This window comes from Dendropsophus ebraccatus, chromosome 4, assembly GCF_027789765.1.
Source record: "Dendropsophus ebraccatus isolate aDenEbr1 chromosome 4, aDenEbr1.pat, whole genome shotgun sequence".
NCBI lineage: Eukaryota > Metazoa > Chordata > Amphibia > Anura > Hylidae > Dendropsophus > Dendropsophus ebraccatus.
In genome coordinates this window covers 156917039-156933941 of record NC_091457.1, presented here as the reverse complement: position 1 = coordinate 156933941, position 16903 = coordinate 156917039, and the positions used below count along the sequence as shown (strand labels likewise).

General features: G+C 42.0%; 1 protein-coding gene across 7 annotated transcripts in view; it reads right to left on the bottom strand.

Annotated features, from left to right (window-relative positions):
- Positions 1 to 16903, bottom strand: part of NTNG1 (netrin G1) — a 227294-nt gene that overhangs the window by 74416 nt on the left and 135975 nt on the right. For 5 of the 7 annotated variants that reach the window (XM_069969024.1, XM_069969026.1, XM_069969025.1 and 2 more), the window contains 3 exons: positions 16207 to 16379; positions 11678 to 11698; positions 7286 to 7324 (listed from right to left, as the gene is read on the bottom strand). In XM_069969024.1, coding sequence (XP_069825125.1) covers positions 7286 to 7324; positions 11678 to 11698; positions 16207 to 16379 — 233 coding nt within the window. The remainder of the gene's footprint in view (positions 1 to 7285; positions 7325 to 11677; positions 11699 to 16206; positions 16380 to 16903) is intronic. The other 2 variants (XM_069969027.1, XM_069969028.1) reach the window with 2 other exon arrangements.

The window sequence follows — 16903 nt, the reverse complement described above, 5'->3', positions numbered from 1 at the left end:
GATCATGTATTGAATTTGTATAATGTGAACTATTCTTAAGTTGGTTCAGCAGGTCCACAAAACTTTGAGGCAAAGTTTGGATTCATCCAAACCTCACCTTAAACAAACACACTAAAATAGCAAATGATTGCAGATGTTTAGCTGTCTTAGTGCGGTTCATCACTACTTACCTGTTGCGGTTCATCTCTAATTACCTGTCTGTGCTCCCCTGGTGTCCTTCTTCCTCAAGTGATCCTGCAGTCGCCTCCAGCTCGCTCAGCCAATCACTGACTAAGATGAGACAGCATTGCGGCCAATCATTGGCTAAGCAGGCTGTCGCCCTTGTCTCAGGAGTGACAGCCTGTTCAGCCAATCACAGGCCATAGCGCTTTCCTGTCTCCGTCAGTGATGGACTGAGTGGGCTGAAGGCACTGGAGACCCGTAGGAGGACACCAGGCAGTGTGGACTGGTAAGTATACCTTTTTTTTTTCTACTGTATTACTTCTTTGATCTGGATTTTGTTGTGTGGCTGCCATCTTTACAAACTTGTTCCGAACTTTGCTTTAACTTTTTTTTTTAGAAACCGAACACCAGCTTGGTCCACATAGTTTTTTTTCCCCACAAAGTTTTGGGTATATCCATTCCTAATACTTTACACCTGGTCCTGCCATTCAGTGCATTCTATGGGAGAAGGGACCTCAGCTTCTTCTTCTGTACAAATTTTGTGTGGGCAGTTCCAAGGCGAGTGGGGCACTTCCAATCTAAATCTTGACCCCCAACATGAAGGACATAAAACCTACGTTGGGGTCGTGGTGTCCCAGAGAAAGGCGGAGTTCCGTTGTTGCCAATCTGCAATAATGACTTTTGAGGGGTGTAAATATTCTTGTATAGGAGCTGGCTAATAGGCACTGTCTCTTTATGTGAGTTATATATATCCTATATGTAGTCCTTCTTTGAGGGAAGCATAGCGAGCACTTTGTATTGTCTTGTCTTCCCTTGCATATTACATAGGCATTAGTGACCAACACCAATTTACTGTATGCTTTCTTTGTGGATGCCATTGGTTTTTAGTGTGAATCTAAAACAAGGAGGACCTTATATTAATCTTGGGAGATTCACTCAGCCCTAACCATTATGCTTGGCAAGAAAAAATATTATTTACAAAGACATACTATGAACACTTGATGGAGAGCCCTGGGGCCTAAAGAAGCAGTATTATTTTTATCCTCTATATATCTACATGTTTACTGTACAAAAGAACATGATCAAGCAGTATGACCCTGTTACATTGTTACAATGTTATTGAAAAAAAAAAAGTAAGGTTTACCTATGGCATATACATGAAGCTGTGACAAGTAGTTGTATGGCTGTGTCATTTTGATACACTGTGCAATGCCCTCTCCATAGATTCCCATTAATTTCCATCTCTATTGATTAGTATCACAGATTGCCCTAAGCAGCTGTCAGTGTGATCTGTGATGTAGGGATGCAGAACTGTCTGCAGATGCTCTCCTCCCTACGGTCTGTCAAGTGCAGCCAAGAGTTGTATCAACATGTGAGAAATAAGATTTAGAGCAGATCAAAATTAATAAAAAAAACCTAGGAATTAATAATGTACGGCATTTGATTGTCGTTTTTTTCTCATAAATGTCATTTCAAAGGAAAATAAACATTCTTGATATTAAAATAATGGATGGAGCGGCTGCTACGATTACTAAGGAGATAAGGTAAACTAATTGAGGAACAAAGGGGTGATACAATGTATCTGATCTCATATTTCTCAATCAGACAGTCTTCATATCTAGGGGTGACACCCACGTATACGTACATTGACATTGTAACAATAATTTCTATTTTATGATGCTTGTACCTACATTGAGACTAGAGATGAGAACAACTGGAGCGTTCTTGAGTTCAATTGTTCGGCATTTGAAGAAGTTGGATGCAGCCCTATGGAGTCTTGGAACATATGGCCATCGGTTGTATCCATGTTTTCCATGACTCCCTTGGGCTGCATCCAACTTCTTTAGTTACCTGTATTCAAATGCCAAACAATTGGACTTGACCTCGAGCTGCGCTCATCTCTAATAGTGACGTGTCCCTCCTTACCTTTCCTTAGGCTCAACATACCTCAAAATGTATGGGAAGAAATGACTAGCTGAGAAAAATAAAATATGGCTACTCTTTATGTGTCTTTGGCCCACCAGTAATTGTGATGTGAATTGTTATTTAATTGGCATCTTGAGAAAATGGACTCCTTTGCTTAGTTCAAGGAAAGGTAAGGGTGGACAGATCTGTATGCAATCCATATTTCTATAGAATCAATGTTCAACATACAGAACCAACCAATAAAATTCTTCTAACCTGCCTGGTTCCAGTGGCCAACAATGAAACTCTTCATTGGATCAATTTTATTTTCCCTCAAAACCCGCAGTGTATGTTCCACCTAGGAAAGTCCTAACGGTTGACCCTGTTAGAAGGAATTTCATGTCCTTGGTGTATACCAAGGGCTTTGTTAGTAAACCAAAGCCTAAAGAGTGTCCAGAATTGTTGGGGGCGATTGGGGGAGATGTAAAGTAGACCTGGCTCAGTTGCCCCAAGCAACCAGTCATATTCCACTTTTCATTCTTTACAGATTCCTTAGAAAATACAAGGTAGAATCTGATTGGTTGCTATGGGCAACTGGGCCTATTCTACATTGTTGAGTCTATTTGTGCATCTAGAGATACGTCCATACTTACCTTATACCAATTTCTCACAATACAAATTCAATAAAATATTGTGACATTAATAGGAAAACCCTTGACAGACTGCAATTCACATCACAACTACTAGACCAAATGGTGGTCTCAGTGTCAGGCAGCACATATCCATAGCCACTAAAGGACTAAAGGTTGTTACTTAAATAACATTCTCCTTTAAACCAAAAGAAAAGGTGAAATTATTTTTTTTAACCCTTATTGTTGCATAGGCCGACTACATAATCTGTTGCTATACTAGTAGCCTCAGATAGCATGCTGACAAATGGTGAGGAAGGGGTTAACTCGCTAACAGTTCATCTCTGCTCCTGTCAGTGCAGCCTTTTGTTTTATGAATTTACTTGTCTAATCTCTAACCTACAGTATGTGACATCTCTGCTCCTGTCAGTGCTGCTGCACAGATCTCCATATACTGTTGGGCATTGGAGCTGAGTTTTATCAGGTCCAATGTAAGCAACCAATCTTAACAAGGTAAGGGACCTCTGGGATCCCTAATTTATGGGCCTGGTTGGAGCTGCGACCGCTGTGACTGCTATAGCTACCCCACTGCTGAAATCGATGAACATACCATGTAAAAATGTAGCAGGGTTGTAGGACCCCATACAGCACCACAACTCTTAGCTCATTCACAGTTTATGTCTGCTCTTGTCACTGCAATTTGCTGTTTTCTGTTACTCCTCTGACCTCTAACCTGTGTGATACCTCTGCTCCTGTCAGTGCTGCTGCACAGTCTTCATATACACAGCTGAGCATTGAAGCTGATTTTATCAGGTCAGGTGTAAACAGCCAACCGGCACCTGCAGAGACTACAAATTCTGCCAATATAATTAAATTACACAAAGTCAAATGAAAGTTGATCCGTTTTCAATAGGGTTTCCCTTCTAGAAATGCAGCAGGGTTGTGTGACCCCATAGAGCACCACAACTCTTAGCTCACTTAACCAAACAAAGCTGTAGATGAAGAGAGGACAGGAATCTCATGTAGATAATGGAATCCCTCGGCACTTCGCAGCTTGAAATTCATGAAAGAGCTTCAGGGTTTTACAATTCTCTGCTCCTTCTCATGGGAATATCTGCACTGCTCAAGACTGGCAGATTCCTCTACACTTTTTTTGCCATCAGTTTATCAGGTAAAATTCTAGTTAGTGCTTTATAAAGGGCAAATAATGACTTGTTCCATCCTCCATCCTCATAGAGACCAGAAATGTACACCTATTGCCAACGCAAAGCAAAGACAGCCACAGACCAATGCAGAGAATATATAATAAGTTGCGATATGTAAACCTATAAAATTTGCCGGGACTATTAGGGTATGAAATTATCCGAGCCGACCCTGACTGTAGAAACAACCATAGAAAAGAATTGTAAGACAAAAGTCCAAATTTTAGACGAGCAGGAAAAGTCAAAGATTTGGTAACCAATATATCGCTTGGAATACTCCATCCCAAATTGACTTTTCTTACATCCAATAAAAGTCAGTGGAAATACATTCGGTCATTATAGTTTCCCCAAATATTGCAGATTCTGAACTCCAAAAAAATTGGATTGTGTGACCAATGGTCCAGAAATTCTACTACAGATATTACTTGGGCCAGTTGATGATTTTGGGTGTGTCGAGGGTGGTGTGACCAAAAATCACTATGTTGCATCCTGTAAACCAAGGATGGGGAACCTTTGGCTCTTCAGGTGTTGCAAAACTACAATTTCCATCATGCCTGGACAGCCAAAGCTTTAGCTTTGGCTGTCCAGGCATGATGGGAATTGTAGTTTTGCAACAGCTGGAGGGCCGAAACCTCCCCATCCCCAGTGTAGCATCACTCCTAATGCAAAAAAATTGGGTTGTATTGTGGGTTGCACAAGCGGCCGTGACCTGACGGTGGTGCAAAAATCCAACACTTTGTCTCCCTGGCTCTATGAAGGCCTATTGGTATCCCAAAATAAAAGGGGCTCATAATATGACAGACTGACCAAAAACCGATTATCAGCAGACAGGATTCCTTGCTGACAATAATCAGCATTAAAATTATCAGTAGAGATGAGCGAACCTGGTTCGAGTCGATCCGAACCCGAACGTTCGGTATTTGATTAGCTGGGGCTGCTGAACTTGGATAAAGCTCTAGGGTTGTCTGGAAAACATGAATACAGCCAATGACTATATCCATGATTTCCACATAGCCTTAGGGCTTTATCCAACTTCAGCAGCCACCGCTAATCAAATGCCGAAAGTTCGGGTTCGGATGGACTCGAGCATGCTCCAGGTTCGCTCATCTCTAATTATCAGTAGTCATCGACACATCTTTCCAACAGGAATGTGTGACTGATTGCGGTGAAGTTAATAGCCGGCCTCAACCATCCAGCCCAGCCGCACCACTGATTGACCTTTGGAAAGGCTCTGCAAACGAGTGCCAATCTCACTGATCGGCCCATGCTGGCAGCACTGTGTAGGGTTGTGCAAAAGGACCCTGAGATGTCTACAGTATATTACCCGAGCAGAATGTGGGAAAAAATGTGTATAATTTGCATTTTCTTAATTTACAGATGTAGACAGCCTCCTCCTAGCAAATTAAGATACTGTTCTGCACTCCTGAAGTCCAGGTACGTTACCCAAATGGGATATACAAGACACCTTGCTGTTTTGGAGATGATGCAGATAATGTCTCCTGGTCAACAGACAGCTAACCTGGCCCCCAGAGAGGAGATCACATGTCCTGTGACTACAAAGGGAGGGGGAAGAGGGAGCTGAAAGTGGTCAGAGTGGACCAAGATTAGAGGATTTTAGACATCCACAGCGGACAAGAATGAGAAAAAAACAGGGAAAGGGTGCAAGATAGGTTAAACATGTATATTAGATATAGGGTGGTATTGGGAAGGGGGATTGTTTAGAATATTATTTTTAACCCTTACATCTGTAACTCTGGTTTTATTAGTTTGGTCTTTTTTGCATTTTGCTGTCTCTAACTATACACCTATATAGACAAGGCTGTCCATAACTAATTCCAATCCCGCCCGCTGGACTTTGTTTCCCGCAAAACTATAATTCTACTCAGCTTATCCTGCTGTATAACCTGACAGGTTCACCTTTAAAATAATACTGTCATCCCCTTACTCTCGCACATTTCATTGGTGGACAGTGTAACCTAGGCGGAGCTTCACGGCTGTTGGGACATATCCCCCCACCAATGAAATGAAGCCATTTTAGAGCATGAAAGAAGACACGGGCAAGTTTTATAAAGGTATATATCGAATGTGCAGCATCTAAGGTTGTGGATGGTGCGGAGAGCCTAACATAGAGTAAGGGGGTGACAATATCACTTTAAGGAGTTTCACGCCATTAATTTGTCCACTTATAACATATGCACAAGGGTACACATAGGGAAACTGCTTTTTTGTACTATTGGATGTACTTTGTTGATAAACCTATTGGACAAGGTAGTGGGTGCTCTTATTATGTATAGTCCCATTGCTCTTTCAATAATCACAAGGGCTGTGGGGATCATGGATAAGTCGACGGGATGGTTGTTTCACTTGGGACATCCTACCTTGCTTTCTGTTTGCAACGTCTAGGAAAGAGCCATTCGTCTTTGTCCTATCAAAGTTTGCAGGCGCTGTGTATGTCAGGGAGAAATTGTGAATTGTTATTTGGAACCGTGAACATCAAGAGACGAACGGGAGCCAAACAAAGGAAAATCCAGGGGCAAGGAGGTTTCACAAAGAGGGCGAAACCACAGGTCAGACTGGTTTAAAGGGGGCTTTCTAATTTAAACTTACTTGGCCCCTGTCCACAGGATAGGGGACAAGTATGAGATCATGGGGGTCCAACCTCTAGGCCCCCTATGGATCTCTAGATATTCTCTCTCCTTTATTATAAATGGAACTGCGGGTCGGCACGTGGCCAGCAACTTTATTCACTCTCTACAGAGCTGCCCGAGAGAAATGAGTACGGCACTCATCTCTTTCTGGCAGCTCTATAGAGAGTAAATGGAGCTGTGGGTCACGCATCAACTGGAGGCTCCATTTATAACAAAGGAGTCCGGGCTCTGATCTAGAGATCCGTAGGGGGAAAAGAGGTTGGACTCCCATGATCTCATACTTGTCCCCTATCCTGTGGGTAGGAGACAAGTAAATTTAAATTGGAAAACACCTTTATGTATTGAAAATGGTGCAATTTTTTTTATTTTTTTTATCGATAATAATATATGACGTGAAGCACTCAGTTCCAACTGAATTCCCCCCCAAAAATCTTCCTAATAGCTCAAGACGTAGTCTGTTCTCCAATATAGCCTTACAATCCTCAACCATTTCCAATACTATGTCACAGGAGGATGGAATACACGACGACTATTCTAAGAATATACAAGGGAGGAAACGTGAACTTGCACTCTACAATTCGAAACCAATTCTATATATAAATATACATCACAAATAAAGAAGATGTATAAACGTCATTGGGATCAAGGCTCTAAAGGCAAATACACTCACAAAGCTTCAAAACAATCATGGAGACACAGGGGTTAGATATAAAGAAGACGTATTTAAGAAAATGGTTACCTGAAGTGATGGGTTGCTTCCGTTTTTTGTCCTGTACAGCTGCCGTAAAAAGACAGGTTTGTCTCGTTTAGTTCATTGGTTCATGAGTAGAAGCATAAACTTAGCCAATATCGTTCCGTATATTATCTAGTATAATACAACTAAGTAGAAAAATTATGGAATCCTCCGCACTAAGGGGATTATATAACCCAATTTACTTTGTACCAGATACAAAAAAAAATCACAGATATGACTTCTAAAAAAATCTAAGGAAATTCAGAATTTATGAAATCAGAAAATTATTTTTTTAATGGCAGAACTTTTTTAGATGAACTAGAGGAAAAAGTATCGAATCATCCCAGATTACACAGTTTTTCTCCCCCCCCCCCCATTTTCTATAAATGAAAAGAGAAAAATACCCAAATGTCTCTGCCCCATGTGCACTGACTGTTGAGGTAATGATTGTGTACTACCCCGGTCCACCATCATTTCACTGGCCAATATGATTGGTGGCTAATAGAGATGAGCTCACCTCAAGCATGCTCAAGTCCGATCATTTGGCATTTGAATACCGGTGGCTGAAGAAGTTGTATGCAGCCCTAGGGAGCCCAGGAAAACATGAATACAGTCATAGGCCATAGGCTGTATCCATATTTTGCCAGACTCCCTAGGGCTGCATCTAACTTCTTCAGCCACCGGTATTCAAATACTGAACGATCGGACTCCATTTGCGCTCATCTCTAGTGGTTGATTCAAGACACCACTTTAATCCCATTCTCCACAGTCCATTCTTCTCTTTAGTCCACGTAACCCTGTTTCGTATAGTTTAGGTATTTGTAAAGGTTTTCATTTAGCTTTTCTTTGAGTTACTCCCATTTTATTTAGCAGATTTATTTTTAACAGTCCCGTTTTTGGCACTTTTTTTTTAAATTGAGCACTTTCAATTTTGCAGTTTTTCTATTTTAAAGCGTTGACGTCTTCCTTGGTCTGCTTGTATGTTCTCCTTTTCTGACCCTCCCATTTTTATTTGATAGGAGCTTTATAATACTTTCTATTGTTTCAGTTTGAGCTATTTCTATATACTTTATCTTCAGTCCAATTTACATTTTTAATCTTGCTAAAAACAAATCTGGATTTGTTTTAGAATTGTAAAATACAAGACGATTCCATATTTTTTTCCCCTCTACTTCATTTAGAAAATATTAGTCATTAACAAAATAATTTCCTTAATTAGTTTTGTTGTAAATTAAAGGAGCAATCCCTCCAAAGAAAGTGGACAGGCAGGGGTGTGTGGGAAAATAATAAACAAGCTATACTTACCTATCCTCATGCCCCGTATCGCCACCCCTGGGTCATGTTAAAATCCACCAGTGTCCTGCAGCTCTTCCAGCTGTAACCCCATGTCCTTGCTGAGGAGTGGTTGCCCACTCAGCTAATCAGTGATTGAGGGGGGGACACCACTCCAGCCACTGACTGGCCGAGCAGGCAATCACTCAGCCGGGCTGTGATGTTGCAGCTGGAAGAGCCGGGTATGTGACGTACCTGGTTTCCAACCGAAAATGACATCCTGTGGCCATCAGCAGGAACTGGGAGCAGTGCAACTGAGGCACAAGGATGGGTAAGTTTGCTTGTTTACCATCCCTCCCCCACCTGCCTGCCTTTTTGAATTTGGTGGGACTTTTCCTTTAAAGTGTCACTGTTGGTAATTTTTTTTTTCTTTTGCAGAAATCAATAGTCCAGGTGATTTTAAGAATCTTTGTAATTGGGTTTGTTAGGCAAATATACTATTATCTGCATTTAAAAAGCCTTTTCCCAGGTCCCCCCCTGCTCTCCTTTCTGTCATCCACTGCTCATTATCAGGAAATCTCGACTCTTTTTTTTATCAGCCGGATCCTGTCTGAGCAATGGAGAGGGGAGGAGCAAGGGGCGAGATTAGTCGGCAGCAGAGAGCAAAGGATTACACAGAGGGGGAGCTATTCAGAGTGCTATTCAGAGGTCAGAGAGGTCAGTGGTGACATCAGAGGAGAGAGCCTGGTGATGTAGCTGTGAATTAACTCTTTGTTATCCTGTTTAGGTGCCTCATCTCCTTTTCTCCATAGGAAAACCACGAAGACAGGGGGAGAGCTTCAAACTGCTTTTTCATGACAAAAATTTATTTTTCGTCTAATAAACCCAATTACAAAGTTTCTTAAAATCGCCCGTACTATTGATTTCTGCAAAAAAATAAAAAAATTTAACGACAGTGACACTTTAAGGAAATATGGCTAATCTGCATTGCTTTGCACCATATCTGTGATTTGTGTATTTGCTATCAAAGTAAATAATTGGATGACCGACCTGGGGATTCCAAATTTTTTTTTGTTCTGGGGTTTGTATAAGTGATGTTATAAATTCCCCAAAGGACTACCTGGGATCAGACATGCCATTGTTTCGCACTTGGACGTAAGAAAGAAAAAGGGTTGGACTTGCAGAATGGGATAGGATGAGGGTAAGCTCTGGCATACGCTTTGTTATTCACTATAGTGATTAGAATCGGTCCTGTTACTGGGCTTAGTCAGTATTACTGCCTAATGTCAAGACCCTGTATGTAAAATAAAAGCTAACCTTGTTAGGCAAAATTATTTGTCAGGCATTCATGCTGGGTGCAGTTGTCATCAGAATAAGCATTTATAGAGAAGCCAGGGTAGACTGATCAGAATGATGATGGGATCCATGTCAGAGTGCTTTTCCAGCTTCATCACCATTGTGGCTACCATCATAGCATCTACATGCGGAATTGAATTGACAGATTTTATAAGGAAAAGCCAGAATTTGAAGGATTTAGTATGTTTTTTTTTTTTTAATTATGAATTATCTAAATAAATTTTCTCCATGGTGATGGACATTATCAGGGTTATTCTGATGACAGGCTTTTATGACGTCTCAATCAGTCCTGCCATAAAAGTCAGATCCATGGGGTCTGGCACTTAGGATTACCCCCAGTGTAAGTGGGTAGAACAGATATGTAATTTATAGGGAACATATCACATGAAAAATCCAATCCAATCTGTGGGCATCATAGGAAGAGCTGAGCTGAACATCTATCTATACATATATATATATATATATATATATATATATATATATATATATAAAGTTTCAGTAGAGATAGTAATTTCATTCACATAAACATCTGGTGGGTGGAGCCTTTGCCGCTAGCTGTCAATCACTCATTAGGACAGCCCACTGGACTCCTAATGAGTAGAGCTTTAAATGAGCACATTACTGGTTCTAGTAAATCTTTTCCCACCAATGTATATATCAATCTGCTCAGCTCCTTCTCTTTTTTATTACGCTACTAACAGATTAATCTTTATTTTCAACACGATAGGTTCCCTTCAAGTAGTCCCATGTGTTCCTCTCATAAACACTATAGGTAGCCAGTATGGGGGGGGGGGGGGGGGGGGGGGGGGGGAAGTGACATTTATCCTTATGGGTCTTTGGAAGTTGGGTTCATCCCATCCATATAGCTGCTTGTATAGAGCATGGATATTCGTACCCTACTGTTGTGGTCCCTAGCGATGACGCTGACAGGGTGCATCATAACATGGGTAATAATAACTGTCCTGAGTGCCCTATGTTCTCACATATTGAAGCTCTAGTGATATGCGATGGAATAGATAGATAGATAGATAGATAGATAGATAGATAGATAGATAGAACGATGGGGCTACGGAAATGCAAAAGTATAGTGAGCTGTGTTATGTACTGAGGATGTAGTGGACTAAAAGGGTCCGTATCTCCGGGTGATCTATTCTGTTATCTCCATATACAAACACATGAAGAGCCTGGGTTAGATGGTATGGAGGAAATGAGAAGCAACCACATCATGCAAGATATGCAGCACAGAACCAAACATCCACCAAAGCACACCTGTACTGGAAGGTTAATAGAGCGCCCCCTAGCTAAGAAAGCGTGTACTGTAGGTAATATATATATATTTATGAGCACTGACAAAGACTGTCAGAAAAAAATAGATTGCCTGGACTTGTCTAGAGGGATGATGCTCATATATATTGTAAGTAATATCACTTTTTGCAATCAGGGATTTGTGCATGTTCACTTCTTCTGTCTATCCCCATTGATTTAATCATCTGTCTGTCTCAGTGGCTGTATGTGTGTCTACCTCGCCCTCCGCTGAGGAATATATCAGCCAAATAAAACCCGCTACAGACAGGCCGGGCTGCTTCCTGTCAGACCTGTCATAAGACGTCTCCACTCTTCTCTCTGATTCAATTTTACATGTAAATGCAGCAAATATTATCCTGTCTCTCCTGCAAACTTGTTCTCTGGCTGCCGCTGCCCTGTGTGGCTCTGATGGATGTTTGGAGAGGACTAGAATCATTGTACGTGAAACACTCAGATTGTACTCACTGCTGGGCATGTTGGACACACCTGTGAGGAAGAACAAGAAAAGACATGTTATGTACCGCCATACAGTCACCCAATGGAAACTTACAGTGACACCTCCTATATCTTCTATAACAGTTCTAGCAATACTTGTAAGGATATGGCTCACATAGAGGAAGACACTGCAAAACCACACAGACATACAGCTTTTTAATTATTAATATTTACAGGTTTGCGGACGGTTTATCAGCGGCCGTAACTATTCATGATTGACTGCAAGTTTTTTTTTGGGGGGGTAAACAGTTTACATAATAGTGGTACATAAGACCATACCCTGTGTTATAACCAGAGGAGGACTTAAAGGGGAACTATCAGCAGGTTAGACAAATCTAATCTGCTGATATGTCCCTATTGTAAAGGAGACAATGAGGAGGAGGGTATGTCTCTTACCTTCATCCTCGGCACCGTTCCAGGCTAGTCAGTTGCTTCTCCACAGTTTGGTAAGACCATTAGGAGCACTGGGGCACCATTAGGAGCATTGCCCGTTCCCATAGCACCGATGCGCCTCTGGTCAGCCCGTCCCTTCTAATGATAATTAATGGAATGGGACAACTGGGGACAGACTTGATTGGTGATATTTAGGGCGGTCAGTTCTCCTAATGCTCTCAGCGGATCGTCAAGCAAATCACTAAATGCCCCATAACAGTACCGTAAGAGACAAACCTTTATCCTCAGCATCTCCTGCACAATAGGGTCATATCAGCAGGTTAGATTTGTCTAACCTGCTGAGAGTTTCCCTTTAAAGGGAACCTGACACCATGAAAATGCTATTTAATCTTTTGAAATCATGATACAGAGCAGGGAGAGCTGAGCAGACTGATATATAGTTTTGTGGGAAAAGATTGAGTATAATTTATTGAAATCTCTGGTCTTTCCATGCTTAGGAGTCCAGTGGGAGGTCTTATTATTGAGTGACACTGTCCATTGGACATATACTGAATTTCGCCTAGAAAATTATATATCAATCTGCTCATCTCCTCCTGCTCTATGTCATGATGCCAATAGAATAAGTAGCATTTTGTTAGTGAAGGGTTACCTTTAAAGGGGCGATGCGTGACAACCCCCCCAAACAGAGAATCCCTGTGTCATTCACCACCTCTCAGACCTTTTGCTCGACATAAAATCTTGCATCACTTTAATTTGGAGTAATACACATATTATAGACATCTACAGTAAAACCCATATATTTTATTAAGGAATGACATGATCTATGACTTTCATCTTTCATTAAAATTGCTCCCTTTAAAGGGGTAATCCAGCGGGGGGGGGGGGCACTTTTTTGCTGGGACTGGGGAGGAGGTGGCTGAGGGAAAAGACGTCCACTCACCTCCCCGGTTTCAGCGGCGGGTCCCGCATCGCGGCGCTCTGGTGCCCGCTTCCCGGCCGCTTCCTGGTGTCTGACGCGGCTCCATAGGAATGAATAGAGCCATGGGTCACATGCCGTACCCGTGGTTGTATTCATAACAAAGAAGCCGGGGCCCGATACGGAGATTGGCAGGGGATACGGTAGTCGGGTCCCCTACAATCTCTTACTTGTCTTCTATCCTGTGAATAGGGGACAAGTTTATTTTGCCTGGAGAACCTCTTTAACTTTACTGCAAAAGATGCCGCTGAAGTTAGCTTGTAATGCTAGGACTACATATGACCCCATAGAAGGTCGGAACCACCCCTATGACTCCACTATGACTCTTTTCTTTATGCTATAGGACTAATTTTAGACAGTGGCCTCCTGTGTGTGGTAATGGTTGAGGGACATTCTATGACGAGTCTTTTTCTTATGTGTAGGCTAGTAAGATAACAGCGTACTACTGGCACACACACTAATGTATGAATAACAATGTTTTTGGGATAAGTCAGTGATCTCTGCTTTCAGATGTGTAATTCGCTAATGTTTAAATGTTATATGAGACGGAGTAAAAGTTTGGCATTGTAGGCAGCACCAAGTGGGAGCTACAGCTCATAGATCTACTCCTACAAAGAGAACTGTGAATATTCAGTACGCTGATCATCTCAGCTATTTATCGTACAGTGACTCATTGTAATGGCTGCGCACGTCTAGTAAAGGTTTACAAAAATGGTGGTTTTGGCTGGAGGTAGAAGATCATCAGACACCTGCAAGCCGGACCAAATTATGTCCCTGGACTCTTTCCAGACCACGGTTTTATTTTCAAGGTCTGGCCAGGTCTAGAACTGTAAGTTCAGTACTCTCAAAGCTGTTCTATCTAGATATAAATCATTTGGTTAATGGATTACGGGCAGCCCAGGTCAGCGGCTACACACACTTCCTGCCCTTATTAGATTACTTTCATATCACCATCAGTTCTCCTCTTGTTTCTTCTGTCAGCTGGCCTCGGATTAAGCTCTATATTAAAAAAAAATTAAATGAGCAGAATGATAGCAGAAAGCATTAAACCACTCATTGATCTAACACCTCATTGACTGCTTCGCTAAAAACAGGCTGCCTTAACCTCTCCCCTTCTACAGTGTTTTGGTGCAATAATGACCAATGTTTTCCATGGCCATTTTATTGCCTTGTCCAGGAATGTTTTCATGGTGCATCTACGGACATAGATTACTGATGTCGTGTTATGCTCCAACCCTGGCCAAAATTTTTTTGGATTGGTCATATTTAGGGGACGTTCTCTCAGTTGTATTACTGTAACAAGTGATGTGTGTGGAGCAATGTGTGTGGACGTTGTTAACAAACCAGTTTGACTTTGGGCCAATCTTGGGAACTTGAGTCTAAGAACCTGCTAAGTGTATACTCGTTCCAGGATGTGGAAGTTGGACTTAGCTGCTAGAGTTATCAGGCTGTTTCTCGAGAGTCATCCTGGTGTCGGTAACAGCTGGCCCAGTCTACCAGTAGGCAGATGTACAGGGGACCATAGGGGTCTGGCATAGGTTAAAACACCCTTGCTTGCCTCTAGAGTGAGCCACCTCCACACCAGACACAGAACAATGTTCAGCGGCATTATATCACTGGTACACAAATCATTCCTATGACAACTTGATCCAAAGTCAGCATAGTATGGAAAACCTTCTTAATGCAAATAGCATATTACTGCCACACTTGGCATTTCGCCATCCATGCATATGGATGATCTTGTCGAATGAACATTCACCATATGCAATGCCACATTTTTCTATTTAGCACTATGTGCACCACAGCATGTCAGTGCTTGTTTTAGTTCATTCTTCCAGAAAGTTTGATCATGCTGATATTACTCAGACATGTTGGGTTAATAGGATAGTGCGGGGATCAAATTTGCCTGGCTGTGTAAAAATAAAAAAGGATATATACTTGTCTGTCCTGATCTCCAGCAGATGCCATGTGGATGTTCCTGGCCCCTGGTCCTCTACTTTCTGTTTCCTCATGACATGTCAAGAGCAGAGATGATCGAACAGGGCCGAGGTTCAGGTTCGTACGAACCCAAGCCATCGGTATTTGACTCCCGCTGCCTTCCCGTTCCGTGGGTAAAGTGGAGACAGCCCGAGTACCGCCTGGAAAACAGGGATACAGTCTATTACCTAGGCTGTATCCCTGTTTTCCAGGAGGTACTTAGGCTGTCTCCACCTTCCCCACAGAACGTGAGGGCAGCGGGAGTCAAATACCGATAGTTCAGGTTCGTACGAACCTGTACCTCGGCCCTGTTTGATCATTTCTAGTCAAGAACTCAGTGGATCACTGGCTGCAGTGTTGTCCCGCCTCAGCCAGTGATTGGCCGAGCAGGCAGTTATTGAAGGGACAATGAGGGAAATTGAAGCTGGAAGTAGTCGAGAAGATCAATGACTTGGATAGTTGGAATGGCATCTGTGGGTGAGTACGCCTTCCCTGGACAACCACTTTAATAATGTCTAAACTAGAGATGAGCGAACCTTGAGCATGCTCGAGTCGATCCGAACCTGAACTTTCGGCATTTGATTAGCGGTGGCTGCTGAACTTGGATAAAGCCCTAAGGCTATGTGGAAATCATGGATATAGTCATTGGTTGTATCCATGTTTTCCAGACAACCTTAGAGCTTTATCCAAGTTCAGCAACCCCAAACTAATCAAATTCCGAACGTTCGGGTTCGGATCGACTCGAGCCCAAACCCAGTTCGCTCATCTCTAGTCTAAACCTACTGGTTTTGGCAGGACCAGCCAACCACTGACAGAAAAAAAATAGAGAAAGAAGTATTTTAAATTTCGACATGCCTGATCCATTGTTAATAAGAGAGATAAGCCACCATCAGTCATTACCATCAGAGAATGCCAATGGCTTATTCTCAACTCCCCATTGAGAACACATGAATGTCCCTATGTATAGGGAATCAGGAGTATGGTTGTCAGCCATTAGTATTTGCCGAACAACTATCTAAGGTGAAAGAGGTTGCTGATGTGTGCTCTTTATTGCTGATCTATTCCCATCGTCATTGACTCCTGTAAGTACTGTACAATGACATCCCAAAGATGATGAACCTATTTATAGCTAAGTAATGGAATATATACTCACAGATATTGGCAGTACCCTTGGGAATTGTAAGGTAGGAGCCCGGGCTCCATGCTTGTCCTTGGTAGTTCTTCTTACACCGTTCACAGTCCTGTCCAGTGGTGTTGTGTTCACAGTCACAGGCCAGGCGATTGTTTGTGAAGGTACAGCTGTTGGCATGTAGGTTACATTTACACCTAAAAAGACAAAAAAAAGGATAATTCTATGAATGACATAAAATATATTTTTTTTTTTTCGTAACAGCAGCAAAGCCCTAAAAATTAGAGCTAGAACATAAGACTTCAGAGCCTGTTCGCTCCACGTAAGATTTACGATCACTTTACTGCCTTGAAATAAAATTCAATAGATAAAATGTTGGTTATTAGTAGTAATATGAACATCAAGTTGTCAAAACTAAGTCAGATAAATGGCTTCTACAGACGAGCAGTTATGGAGTGTTGAGTGAATTTGATCACACAGTGTAACACATGGCCGCTTACATTATCGCATAGGCTTCTCTTCAAGCAAATAGCTGTAGTTGTTGCCAGTCAACTGAAATGCTGGAAAATTGAGAATCAGCAGCACAGGTGGGTAGTTACGGCCATTAGAGACGACAATCGGTGACCCCCCGCTTCATGCCAAAAAACCAAACATTGTCTTCCGTGTCGTTAGTTGGAAAAACGCATAAATAAATTGTTAACGGTTCAGTAACCGGAAGAGA